Source organism: Candoia aspera, chromosome 12 (genome assembly GCF_035149785.1).
Source record: "Candoia aspera isolate rCanAsp1 chromosome 12, rCanAsp1.hap2, whole genome shotgun sequence".
Classification (NCBI taxonomy): Eukaryota; Metazoa; Chordata; class Lepidosauria; order Squamata; family Boidae; genus Candoia; species Candoia aspera.
Window position 1 is genome coordinate 4,819,168 of NC_086164.1, and position 13,926 is coordinate 4,833,093.

The 13,926-nt window shown below is 43.8% G+C and overlaps 1 protein-coding gene across 2 annotated transcripts in view; it reads left to right on the plus strand.

Annotated features, from left to right (window-relative positions):
- The window catches only part of MAMLD1 (mastermind like domain containing 1), an 87,707-nt gene extending 78,931 nt beyond the window's left edge, over positions 1-8,776 (plus strand). The window contains exons 3-5 of one of the 2 annotated variants that reach the window (XM_063313300.1): positions 2,108-2,296; positions 4,285-4,366; positions 5,552-8,776. In XM_063313300.1, the coding sequence (XP_063169370.1) occupies positions 2,108-2,296; positions 4,285-4,366; positions 5,552-6,576 (1,296 nt within the window). In that variant the 3' untranslated portion in view covers positions 6,577-8,776. Of the gene's footprint in view, positions 1-2,107; positions 2,297-4,284; positions 4,367-5,548 lie in introns of both variants that reach the window. The other variant, XM_063313299.1, reaches the window with a different exon arrangement.
- Positions 8,777-13,926: the final 5,150 nt, after the last annotated feature.

Genomic DNA, 13,926 nt, shown 5'->3' on the forward strand with positions numbered 1-13,926 from the left:
AGGTAGATGTTGTTGTTGTTGTGCCTGGCTTTTTTTTTTTTTTTTTGCATATCAGAATCAGAAGTTTTTATACTTTCTTCCAACAGAAAGTGGGTTGCTGAATGGCTTGTCTGTTTCTGGTTTCAGCTAGCTTCCCTCCTTCCTTCCAGAAGCCATGACAACCTGGGTTGGGCAAATTCAAATATGCTGGTAGCGCCTACTCTTTCCCTTTCTGTTTTAGAACTTGCACCGTTCTTAATGTTCAGGGAGGACCTGTTTTTTGCCGTTTAGATTCAGGAACCGAAACAACACTGGCGTTCTGGCACATTCTTACTCAGTTTGTGGGGAAAGATGCTTCTGGTTTGCTTTCCCCAGCAAGAAGAAAACCTCTGTCAGGTTCTCCTGGTGGAGTCTGCCGACATTGCTTTTGAATTATGAGATGGCCAAGCAGGGCTGCAACTGGGGGGGGGGGGGGCAACCGGGGCATGTGCCCCAGGTGCGCTGGAGGGGCGCCAAAATGAGTGCTGGCGGCACACCAAAATGGGCACGGAATCCATGTTTGCCCCGGGTGACACAGACCCTAGTTGCGGCCCTGTGGCCAAGGAGTGTGGGCAAATCCCTTCGTTTGTTCTGCTACCTTTTCTCAAGTACTCTGCAGCCTTCCTGGGTTCCTACCATGAAATCAAATCCCACAAGACCTCAGGACTTGGTTTTGTTTTGTTTTGTTTTTCAAATCAAGAAGGGACGGGCAGCCAGAGAGGCTGCAGAAGGAAGGAAGGATTCGTCACATCAAAAACCACCCTTTGCAGTTGCACATCCCTGCCACCTCAGAAGCAGCTTTGACGGAAGCCTGAATATAACTCAGAATAACAGAAAATTCTTTTCTGGGAAAAGGGAATTTTCAAGAAACTCAAGGATAGGTTTCTTTCAGGGTTGCGTAAGTGGGGACCTCATCAACTGTCTTGACTTGGAAAGCCTATCCAACATTGGCCGTCAAATGTTAATTGTTAATATGATTTCATAAAGAATGAACCTATCTCTATTTAACATAATGTAATTATAATTCAGGTTTATCTTTAAACAAGCACTTCTCATTTGTATTGTGGCCTTGTCCACCTTTTTGTCCTGTAGTTGTCTTCCAAGAGTCTGGAAGACTCATTCCGCCCCCCCATCTACCACTCCAAGGTTTAATTTGGCCCTTAGTCCAACAAAATTGTTTACCCCTCATTTAGATGCTGCTTCAGCATTATCACAGATAGTCCTCACTTACTGACTGCCTCATTTAGTGACCGCTTAAAGTTACAACAGTGTTAAAAAAAACAGCTTTGCAACCAATCCTCACATTTACAACCGTTGCAGCATCCCACAGTCACATGATCACCATTTGCGTGCTTCCCAACTGGCTTGCGACAAGCAAAGTTAATGGAGAATGTGGAAGTAAAATTGTAAGTTGCAGTCGTGTGATAATTGCTTAACAACTACAGTGACCCACTTAATGACCAAATGGGAAGTGATGTCATATGTCCGTTGCAGTCATGTGATTTTCCACTTAACGACTGTCACCGGTCTCAATTGTGGTCGCTAAGCAAGGACTGCCTGTAATGTTAAAAAAAGTGAATAGCTGAGCATAATTATGACTCTGTTGCTTGCCCAAAAGCTATCCTTAGTCATCACCAAGGTTTTCTGGTTCTTGAGAAAACCCCTTTGCCTGGAAGCAGGTGATCAGAGGAAGAGTTATGGGCAGAGCGTGAAGCTGTTTGCTTAAAAACACCCTCTCCCTCACCTCCAAGGCTGGCCTGTGATTGTTCCGTTTGGAAGCAGAGCCACCCCAAAATATTTCAGGAAGCTTAATTGTACCGTGGGATGAAACCTGACGCTGGACACACCACACTGAGCACTTTGTCCGAGCAGACCAACACTAAACCTGTACAACGCCGGAGCTCAGTTGATTTGCTCCCGTGGCCAGCCAGAGCAGGCCATGGCTGGCCGGAGCAGACCGTGGCTTCCGTGATGACGGGACAGAGCTGCTGGGCCTGTCCTGAGACAGCGTACCAGAGGCTCTGGACGTCCCGATGGTCATCTTCCTCTTCCCATTGAGCGGTGCATCCTTGTGTCCCTTCTCTTCCAGGACCAGGCCCCTGGCATCGCCGCTCGACTGCAGGAGCCAGGAGTCCCCTCCAGCCCGGGTTCAGTGCCTGCCCAGGCCCCACCCCTGGTGAATGACTACACCCTGAGGAACCAGCTCCTGAAGCAGCAGATTATGAGACGGCGGCAACAGCAGCAGCAGCAGCAACAGCAGCAGCAGCAGCAGCTTCAGGTTGACCTTTTAGCACCTGCTAGCAAACCCAGGATAATTCACAGGCTCGCTCTTCCAGGGGTGAAACGGTCCCGGCCATCATTGCAGAATGGCGAACCGTCTGTCTGCCGTGGTAGCTGGGCTAGTTTGACATTCATTTATTTACCCATTTGTTTCCTGCGGTGTTGGTGTCCCTCCAGACCAGCAGGATTCCCTTCTTGCAGCAGAATGCAAGTACGATACAATAAAAGAGCAGAACCGCAGTAAGAAACAGAGGCACAGAATTCGTAAGGGGGAAACTAAGGTCACCAGGTACAAAAAACAGTCAAGCCCGGCCCAAGGAGGGAAAGTCTAACCTATATCAGATTCCCCTCCCAGGACTTTTTGGTTAAGCCTGGTTTTATCTGCTCTCCTAAAACACAACAGGATGGAGGCAATAAATTCTTCCAAAGAAGTAGACCTGTAGCAGAGAACCTGACTTTTGGGGTCCTAGAGAAGACAAGCCCCAAAGAAAGGGATCTGCTGTTGGCCTGCCCTGCAAGAGAAACCAGACTTCCTTCCTCCCTTCCTCAATCATATTTATATGGCCGCCCATCTCACACAAAGCGATTCTGCGCAGCATACAACAACTTGATCTCCAAGCTTTCAGCCCCTGTAGGCAACCCTCCCCATGAAAATTTCTTGCATCTTACAAGGAACGGGTGTGAGGAAGAACGAGAGATGAGGAGCAGGAGATAGGACCAAAAAGAAAGACCAAAGGTGTTTGTAGGAACCCAGAGGGAGAAGGTAGAATTTGAGGCCATAATGGGATCAGAGGAGATTATGAAGGACCCTGATCTGCATGGGTTTAATGAGAGGGTCGGGGTGCCCAGACCGTCTCCAGAAGTTGCCATCAAATCATGTTTAATGTTAGCGAAGAAGAAAATTGCTAAATACTGAAACAATAGTTGTATGAGCCATATTTTTTATGTTTTTATGTGAGTGTAGAAGTAAATGAAAGCAAATTTAGTTTTTGTTCACGCTCTACTTGATTTTTGGAGAGTGGCCCTAGCATGTCAGAAGCCAAGTGGGGCCCTTCGTCCCTCCAGAAGTTGCACCTACTCTAGTTCAACAAGTTTTGGGGTATCTGGGAGGTAGGCTGTTTCCCAAATGTTGGAAGGAACGCAGTGATGAATTCGACGTGTCCTCAGAAGAAGAGAAGGGACGCAGACAGATGTTGCAATTTTATTTCCCTTTCAGTGACTGAGGTTCAGCATTCAGTATGAATTGCAAAGGATTGTGGTTTCCAAATTCTATATTAAGGCCATCATTAAGCCAAATAAAAATATGGAGCGTTTGAGATCCCTGGATCTCTTAATCAGGCAGGATAGTTGCTAGAAAATAGTTTGAATAGAGAAGATGAGGGAAAGTTGGCTGGTCTGAAGTTGTAAAATTGGCATAATCAATATCTCAAAATACTAGAACTTGGGTAGGAGCAGCTAACATTCCAATTAGACCCTGCTTGGTATTGTGGTATTTTGAAGCTACACGCTAAAGTTTTAAAAGATGAAGATCCCCCGCTTTAAAAAATATAGAATCTAGATCTTGAGACAAGCCCATCTCTGTCCTTCTACAAAATACACTAGGGGTTTTTTGTGGGGGGGGGGGTGTGTGTGAAAACAAGACTGATACAGTTTCCCCAAATCCCGGAAGACTGAGGCAAGGAATTTATGTTCCTCCTGATATGTCTGGAATACAATTCCCAGATCTCCATCCAGCATGGACAGTAGTGAGGGATGCTGGGAGCTATTGGCAGTAACATCTGGTGGACCACAGGTTTTTCACCTGTGCTGAAAGGGAACCCAATTAGGACTGTGTAGAAGGAGACAAAAGGTATGCATTTTAAAAATTCCAGGGAAAGTTCATGAATCTATAGCTGGAAACGGGGAGCAACTCCTTTGTATGCATTTGCATTGCATAGAAAATGCGCTCAGTGTGAAAATACAACTTTTCTTTCTTTTGCTTCCTAGGAAAAGCAGAGGCATGGCATGATGAGTGTGGCATCTGAACAAAGGGGTCCCTTTGTGGGCCAACAGATGAACCAGTTTCCCGGTAAGAAGGATACCTGTTCTTCTGGAAGCTTTTTTAAATTCAGGGATTTCAAGAAAACCTGGATAAGAAATGAGATTTTTATGCTACTTGCAAATCTAACATTCCTTCTGTTGCTGAGCTGTATAAAACAGACTGTTCCCTGTAACAGGAAGAGGTTTTTAGAATGAAATAACAGTGGTATATACAGTACCAAAGCTTTAGTGCCAATGTCTCATGTTTGGGTGGCGATAGTGCAGAATTATAGAATTAGAATTATAGAATATGTAATTTTGCAGCTGTTGACTACAGTGAAGCAAAACTCACTTGGCAGAAGGTAATTCCTCATTTTGCAGACTAGAGCTTGAAATGCGGAAGTTAGAAAAATGAAAGTACATGAAGCCCAGAATTCAGATTTTGAAACTACACATTACTTGAAATTAGAGGGTGAAAGTTGATATGCCAGCAGCAAAGAATGGTGATGGGTCATGTGTGGCAAACCCTTATTTTTTTAAAATCCCCAAACAATTTTGAAATCCACCCGAGAGAAAGCTGTAATGCGAGAGTATTGTTTTATTTTTACTGTGATTTCTGTTGATGGTGCATTTTGGCTCTTGGGAACTTCAACAAGTTTATGTTTGGAGCACTGATTAGACAAGAACAACTCTGTCGTTTTAGCAAAAATAAAAACAGATTGCTTGCAACAGTTAAAAGCCAAGCCAAAAGCAATTGTTGGTCCGTGACTTGAATCCTAATCACTAAAATGGATAGTTCATTTTCTAAACATCGTTGGAAATGTAACAATCAGATCATTCTTTCATATTGGATGGCAATGCTGCAAAGCTCAACAATTCTGGAAAATGATTCATTTTCAGGTTTCTAAAACAGTATAACATACCCTGTTAGTTATAATCACAAAATGAAATACTGAAAAAATTATAATTCACTTGTTACTTGATACTTGTTAATTCCTTGTTTATTCCCCTGATTCTATTCTTTTGCCCTTTTCTTTTTCTTCTTTCTCCTTTTTCTGTTTATAGGTTTTTTTTTCTTAAAGTATTCAGTAAAACGTATTATACCCCCCCAAAAAATGGGTATGTAGGTTCAATATGCCATGCTTGCAGAGTGATAAATTACGAGTTTAAAGGCATGACTCTCAAGCATCTGCCCACTTACTAATTCAAGATCTTGCTCGTCTCTCCCCAGCAGTTTCCCAGTCCATGCCAACTGACTGCAGCCAGTCCATGCAACCCTCTGGCTCAAACCACCGCATGATACCTCCTGCCCAAGGAATCCTGCAGAACACCTTGGCCTCCGGCATTGGGCCAGCTGCTGTGAACCAGAACAGTGGAGCTATGGTGATGATCCCGCATAATCCCAACAAGCAGCCAGCCATCTTCCCCCCGAATTCCGATTTCAACCTCCCGCTCCGAGCAAGCCAAAACTCGCTGGGCATGACTTCAGGATGCCAAACCGTTCACAGCCATCCTGTGGCTCGGCCAGGCATGGCTTTGCCCAGCTTTGCTGCTGGTGCGTTAGTTACACATTCTTCTGCCCAGCAGCACTTGAGGCAGCAGGCCATGACGAGAATGCCCGCCATCTATTCCAATTCCTCTGCTCCGATGTGGACACCAACAGTGGTCCCGAGGATGCCAAATCAAAGTCCGATAGAAGCCAGCATGCACCAATTCTCTGATAATCCTGTCTTCTCCAAACAGAACATCAGGTCAAGTCTCCCTGGCCAACCATTTACTCACCAAGCTGGGCCTCCTCCCAACCAGATCGTTCCTGGGGTGCAGGCCAGACAGATACAGAAAGTCAACCTTGGACCTTCTAACCAAAGCTTAATCCCTCTCAATAATCAGAACCTGAGACATGGTTTAAGCAGAGGACCTTTGCCAGCTGCCATGAATGTTATGAAATCAATGCCCCAAGGGGTCTCTGGGTTTAGCCAGCTCAGCGCTGCTCCAGCAGTTGGGCCACCCAGTTATCCAGGCTCAGCTGGGCAGTCCTCCGTAACGTTCAACAGAATGAACGTTGCTTTGGAGTTGTCACCGCAGTACGACTTTGTAACTCAGCAAAACAACGCCATGTTACCCGGGACGTGCAGCGAAGCTGACTTTATTGACTCTTTGATGAAGAACAGCAGCGGCACTGATGAAGACTGGCTAAATAATTTGACATTGATAGATGACATTTTGGGGCAGCACGTTCAGAGTGCTGGACATGTGTGATTCTAGAGAGGAATGAAAGGAGGTGTAAATAATCTGCAGGACCTGAAATGGAACCCTATAAAAAATTAGCAACAACATTTTACATCTCCTTCTTTCAGAGTCGAAAGAAAGGATGAGGACGCCCACTTCATTTGCTTTCCTCCAGGGATTTTTCAAATGGCTGTGTACATATTTGAATATTTTGTAAATTATGTTTTCCTAAACATTAAATATGGAAGTATTTATACTTCTTTGCTGGACTTTGTAAATACCTTATAGATTACTTTTTTTTTCTTATATTATAGGAATTACACTTTGTTCTAAATATGCAAATATTATTGTTAGTTTCAGTAATACTGTGTATTACAGCATCGAATATTTTATGTTTTTGACATAACGTATGGATGAGGGGTGCCCTGGAAAACAGAATAAACAGAAAGAAAAATTTGCAGCAATTCCTACCTCCCTGCTTCTTCTAGTGCAAATTGTACAAACCTCCGTTTTGATCAGCGGCCAAAAAGCTTTGCAAAGCAGCTCATTGGGACAAGCTCCTACATGAAAGAAAGAGAAGATCGTTGTTCTTTTTCCATCAGGGCTTTCCTCACACAGTGAGGATCTTCTCACTGCATCATTTCAATGGGGACAGGCAAATCTGGGGTGGGGTGCAGGCGCTGTGCACATTTGGAACACGATCCTTTGGGTCTGCTGTGGTCTGTGCGAAAAACAAGTAAACGTACGGTAAGAGTATTCTCCCAGAAGACCTGACCTGCTCCAAACTACAGATAGTCCTTGCTTAACAATCACAATTGGGACTGGAATTTTGGTTGCTAAGTGAAGCAGTCATTAAGTGAATCCGACCTGTTTTTACCATCTTTTTGTGGTGGTCGTTAAGCGAATCACTGTGGGCGTTAAACAAGCCATGTGGTCGTTAAGCAAATCACATGGTTCCCCACTGATTTTGCTTGCCAGAAGCTGGCCAGGAAGGCCAAAAATGGTAATCACATAACCATGGGACACTGCGATGGCCATAAATGGAAACCGGTTGCCAAATGCCCAAATCGTGATCTTATGACTGCGGGGACATTGCAACGGTCATTAGTGTGAGGGCCAGTCATCAGTTGTTTTTTTCCAGCACCGTTGTAAGTCTGAACCATCACTAAATGAGTGGTTGTTAAGTGAGGATTACCTGTAGCTGATCCTGGTAATTGTAAAAAATCAATTTCACAAAAAGCAAACTTCTGAGGTAGTTCCACGCTCCCCTCTAGTTTTCTCAGTTTGTCCTGTTTTGTGCGCCTCCCAGACAGTAGGCGCATGAAAACAAGGCCACCTACATTTTTGTTTTCTAACAGTTCCTATGTAGTGGTGCCTCTAAATAAATATACCAGTGCTTTGCAGCTTCCCCTTTAATTGCTTGGAAATTTTTTTTAAAAAAAACTATTGAAATATTAGGAGTCCCAAGGCAGGAGGCTGAACACATTTGAGTCCCTGGAGTCTGCACAGCCTCTCCTTGGAGTGCAACCTCAAGCCGTGCACTTCATGTGCGAACAAGCCCCACAGAGGATGTCTGAAAGGGGCGCAAAGCTGGGCAGGGCTCTGGAGCCGAGCCCAGGATGTTAATCCCAGGTAGCTCCGTCCTTCCCGAATGCTGCAGCGTCTGTCAATGGCAGAAACGCTGATGTTCACCTGCAAGGCACCCCATTGAGAGTAACCAAGCCATGCCACTGTGGCTACGTGAAGCTGCCCCTGGAGAAATCAGGGGCTGGTCTTGAGAAAGGGTTAGAATGCCAAGGCTAGTTTGCAAAATGATCTATGCCAGAAGGATGCCCAGCTCTAAAAACAGAGGTCTTTCTGATTTGCCCACCTCAACCATGTATATTTGTAGAATACAGATGCTTTGTTCTTGGTTCTAAATGATTTTTTTTTTTTTTTGGCATTCTGTTTTTAATATAAGGATTGCCCCCCCCCACCTCCCGGCATAAAAATGTCTATAAAAACACAAAATAGCTTAACTTTGGATGTTTTTTCTGTCATGTATATTTAAGAGTCTGTTTATCAAAGAGATCCATTGTACTGTACGCTTCTTCAAAAAATGTTCCTACTTTGTGTAACCATATTTTAATAGCCACATCCTCCTCCTCCATTTGTAAAATAGCATTTGTGTCAGACACACCAAACTGTTTTTTCCTTCATACCATAATAAACTGCCAGGGAAAAAATTGCACTCACTGAATGTTTTCAGTTATTTGTTTTGTAGAAGCTGTTTTTTCATATATACACACACACATGCACACACCCCTGTAGATATATTTAATTTGTGAAACCCTCAACTTGGATGAATGTTCACGATCTACTCTTTCTGAACAAGAAGATCACGAAGCCTGCCATGGGTGGCTTTGCACGCATGCTTAGGAAGAACTAATTGTGCCAGAAATAGCTACTAATCGGGTCTGCAGTGTCCAGAACTCTTCCTGCATAACACATGTCCTGGCATCTTAACGACTAAATTAATTACAGTATAAATCATCATGAGCTTTTATCAGATGCAGGAAGTATTATTCCAAGACACACCCATAAGAGCAGGGAGGCAACGGGTAAACAAGCTAGAGGCAAATAAAATTGCGAGGCGCAGGCACTGATGAGAACTACAGATTGTGGCCAATCACAAAAGACTACTCTATGCTGCAGACATCCTTTAACTAGAGAGCAGATTAGCATATTCCAACCAGATTCATGCTTCTCGCTATGCAATGGTCAGTTTAATCCTAATTTAATAAGCCACAGGATGCTGAGCCCAAACCAGACAGCCACATTATGGATGCCTTGAACCAGGCCATAATGTGCTATTTAAAAACTGCTCTTTTTAAATCCCTGAGAAATAGCATTGGGATTAAATACTGACATGAGCTGCAGCCATAAACCTGCTTTTCAGTTACAGGCAGTCCTCACTTAACGACCACAATTGGGACCAGAATTTTGGTTGCTAAGCAAAGCGGTCATTAAGCGAATCTGACCCGATTTCACCTTTTGTCCAGTGGTCATTAAGTGAATCACAGTGGGCATTAAGTGAACCATGTGGTCGTTAAGCAAATCACATGGTTCCCCTTTGAGTTTGCTTGTTGGAAGCCAGCCAGGAAGGTTGAAAATGGCAATCATGTGACCACGGGATGCTGCGATGGTCATAAATGCAAACCGGTTGCCAATTGCCCAAATCATGACCGCAGGGACGTTGCGACGGTTATAAGTGTGAGGACAGGCCATAAGTCGTTTTTTTCAGCACGGTCATTTTAAGTCCAAACCATCACTAAACGAATGGTTAAGTGAGGACTACCTATATACTCATGAAGGCTGTGTTCACAAAACAGCCTCAACCCAATCAGGCAAAGATTTAATAGCCGCCTGCTCAGAACCAGCTTTGTGTGGCTCAGCACCATAAGGTGAACCTGCCCCCACCAGTTGGTTTATGGTTCCATGTATTGTGTGAACCCAGCAAATGATATGGCCCAAGAATATGAAATGGACTCATTGTCCAGACCAGAGCACACTTTGAGCTGCTACCATCCTTTCCCAAATTGGGGACATCAAAGATGCAGTGGGATTACAGCTCCTAGAATTCCAAGGGGTGGGAATTCTGGAATCCTAGGGTATCATGGGAAAGGATGGTTTAGAGATTAAAGGCTACAGAAAGAGGGGTGAGATGCAAGAGGTTTCAGTAATAGGGTGTTGAAATAACCCCCCTCCCCATTTAACCAGCTGCTGATTTGTATATGTTTTTAAAGATTTTTTTCCCCATAATTTCTATATTCTGGTTCTCAGGATGCAGGCTTTGAATCCGGCTATTGGGCACCATGCCATCTGCAATGTCAGACTTGCATTTTTGCATCTTGGACTTGCCACATTTTCCTGTTGCTTAGAATGTAAACTGGCAGCTGCTAAACTTAGGAAAAATTACTGTCAGGCATACCCTGATCTTCTGAACCCCCAAGAGGGGTCACTTTGAGATCATGAACTGCATTAATATATACATGAAAATAAATTGTGGGGTGTTTTATTTTTTTTTCTTTTTCAAGGAAGAATGTTGCCCTAAAGAGCTGCAGGGAAGAAACAGAGGATATCAGTAGAGTTAAACGATGGATGCTCTCAGAGGCAATTCCCCAGAACTTTGCTCTGTGACTGGAGAATCCTATTGTGCAGGCCTAGAGAAATCTAATAGGGACGCGGTGGTGCTGCGGGTTAAACCACTGAGCTGCTGAGCTTGCTGATTGGAAGGTCGGCGGTTCGACTCCGCGTGACGGGGTGAGCTCCCGTTGCTAGTCCCAGCTCCTGCCAACCTAGCAGTTCAAAAACATGCAAATGTGAGTAGATTAACAGGCACCGCTTCAGCGGGCAGGTAACGGCGTTCCATTTAGTCATGCCGGCCACATGACCACGGAAGTGTCTACGGACAAATGCCGGCTCTTTGGCTTTGAAACAGAGATGAGCACCGCCCCCTAGAGTCGGACATGGCTGAACTTAACGTCAAGGGAAACCTTTACCTTTACCTTAGAGAAATCTAACCAGTTATTGCAGTCTTGCAGGTCTCAAGAATTCATGAAATTTAGAGTAGTCAGTTCAGTGTTCTGCCACAATGCGATACAGTTCTTGAAACAACATTCTTAGTTAAGATTGTTTGTTTGCAAGTTCCTATTTTTCTTCTCCTCCCTGGACACAAATCCATTTATTCATAAAAATCTATAATCCGTGTTCTTCTGTGTTCACTACGGTGACTGTATTTTCTTGGAAAAAAATAAAGGACCAACCTGAATAAGGGACAAATCTGCAAGAGGTTCATAAGGATAAAAAAAAAGTAACTGTTTATGTTTATAACTGCTTTGCAGAGGAAAATTCAAGAGCACAACCAAGAAAAACTTTACAAAAACACATATTTTAATAAAAATGTCTAAAATCAAACAGTGTATGTAAACTTATTTTGAAAAGACAATTCAATTTCCAGCTTCTTCACATAAATGTGAAAGACGGTGCATTAAGTGGCACCATTGGTACGGTAAAAGTTAAAACGACCAAAATAGAGGGCAAACGTGAGTTTTTGAAAAATAAATACATCTAAAGGACAGCTTCCTGAAATGAAAGACTGTCCTTTATAATAAAGGACGAATGGTCACTGTAGTGTTCCCACAATGCACAGCATTGTAGAATGCTTAACTATGCTTTATTGAAGATATCACAATAGGCCAGCTTCGCATAACACAAGGTAGTTAAGCTATAACACTAAGGAAATTAGGCTATAATACTGGGGGAAAGGAGGGAATGATTCAGCCTGTTTTGCATGTCAACGGTCCTTAATACAAAGCTTAGGATCACCAGGTGGGCCTGGGAAGCGTCCTGAAAGCAGAAGAGTATTATGATGTAACTGCAGAGCAGTGTTTCTCAACTTTGGCAACTTAAGACATATGGACTTCAACTCCCAGAATTCCCTAGCCAGCCATGCTGGCTAGGGAATTCTGGGAATTGAAGTCCACACATCTTAAAGTTCCTACGGTTGAGAAACAGTGCGAGAGAGGGAGGGAGGGAGAGGGAGAGGGAGAGGTTAAAATATAATTGCACTTATAACTGCTGTGAAGGATATCAGAAGCCACCTCTTTGTATCTTTTTTCTTTCTTTTCCGTTTTTCTTCAACTTTTTTCCCTTTTCTTGCACTTTTGGCTTTCACTCTGCTTTCTCCCTTTTTCTTACTTTATATTAGTCTGTATTAGCTTTTATCTTCTTTTTTAAATGTTTCAATAAAAATCGTATTAATTTTTTTAAAAAATGGAAGTGTCCTGCAAGCTTAAGAGCTGCTCCAGTTAGCCTCAGCAACATCTGAGCAAGCAGCGCCTGCAGATGGAAAGGCCCCGCTGAATCTGTGACCCATTCATTCCTGTCCATCTTCATTCATCAGCCCATTCTGTCTTTTTCCTCCCTCCCTCGACTAATTTTATTCACTTCGAGATCCTGGGGGAGAAGCAGGCTATAAATGTGCCAAGAAATGCAGTGCTTGGAGAATCTCTCATGTTGAACAGACAGAAGAAGGTCCAGCTGGAAAGAAATGAGAGATGCATCAGGAGAAGCAGAATTGGGGAATCCCAGTTCCTAAACCACGTGTTTCAGGGAAGGGCTTCGGGGACTTAGTGGCACAATACCTGGGAGACAGAGAAAGAATGATTCTCTGATTGTGTGAATTCCTGACCCCACACAGTATATCTCAGTTCCTGCACTTCGTTGACCTTGGCCAAATTCTCTCCCTGAGGTTGTTTCTCTCACCGGTGTATCAACATTGAGTCCAAACCACCAGCTTGTTTCACTGCAGAGCCATGCCTTATTCAACTGCGGGGATGTGGACTCAGCCAGGCGTCTCTGCTGCAAAAGGACAACATGAGAAAATTGTCTTTAAATAGGATAAAGCCAACAGCTGGGGTTGAGGTCAGCACAAACTGGAGTCGCAAAACAGCAAGGAACAGAAAGGGGAGAAGGAAGCAGGCCATGGCTGGTAGAAGCGTGCTATCCTTTCAGTGGGTTTAAGCGAAAATACACACCAGAGGGTGGGGGAAGAGAGGGACACTAGAGCCGCGAGACACTGGTTACGTTCACACAACATGCTAAACCCAGGTTGTTTTTTTAATCCGTTCAATCGCATCCAATTCTCAGAGACTGCCTGGACAAGCCTCTGCAGTTTTCTTGGCAAGGTTTTTCAGAAGGGGTTCACCATTGTCTCTTTCCTGGGGCTGAGAGAAAGTGACTGGCCCAAGGTCACCCAGCTGGCGTTGTGCCTAAGGCTGGACTAGAACTCACAGTCTCCTGGTTTCTAACCTGGTGCCTTAACAGATTGTAACAGGGCATCAATTTGATCAATAAAATAAAATAAAATACATTTTAAAAATGCCCCCTTGCATTTACACTCAAAAGTAGCCAACAATAGTTTTGTGTCGTGGGGAAGGTGCTGGCCTACAAACCAGGAGACTGTGAGTTCTAGGCCTCCTTTAGGCATGAAAGCCAGCTGGGTGACTTTGGGCCAGTCCCTCTCTCTCAGCCCAACCCACCTCACAAGGTTGTTGTGGGGAAAATAGGAGACAAGAGTATTAGATACATTTGCTGCCTTGAGTTAACCAAAATATATTTTAAAAGGCAGGATAAAAATATAATAATAATATGATGATGATGAATATTAACAGTAATTCTGAATTCTGATGATTCATTTGTGCAGATTGCCTCTTTTAATTCCATGCAATTTGTATTCATCTGTGGTGTCCACGGAAGGTCTCTGCAAGGAGTCTTCCAAATGCCCAAAATTTCCAACCTTTTGGCCATTTGGCATGGGACAGAATGAAAGATGCGCTG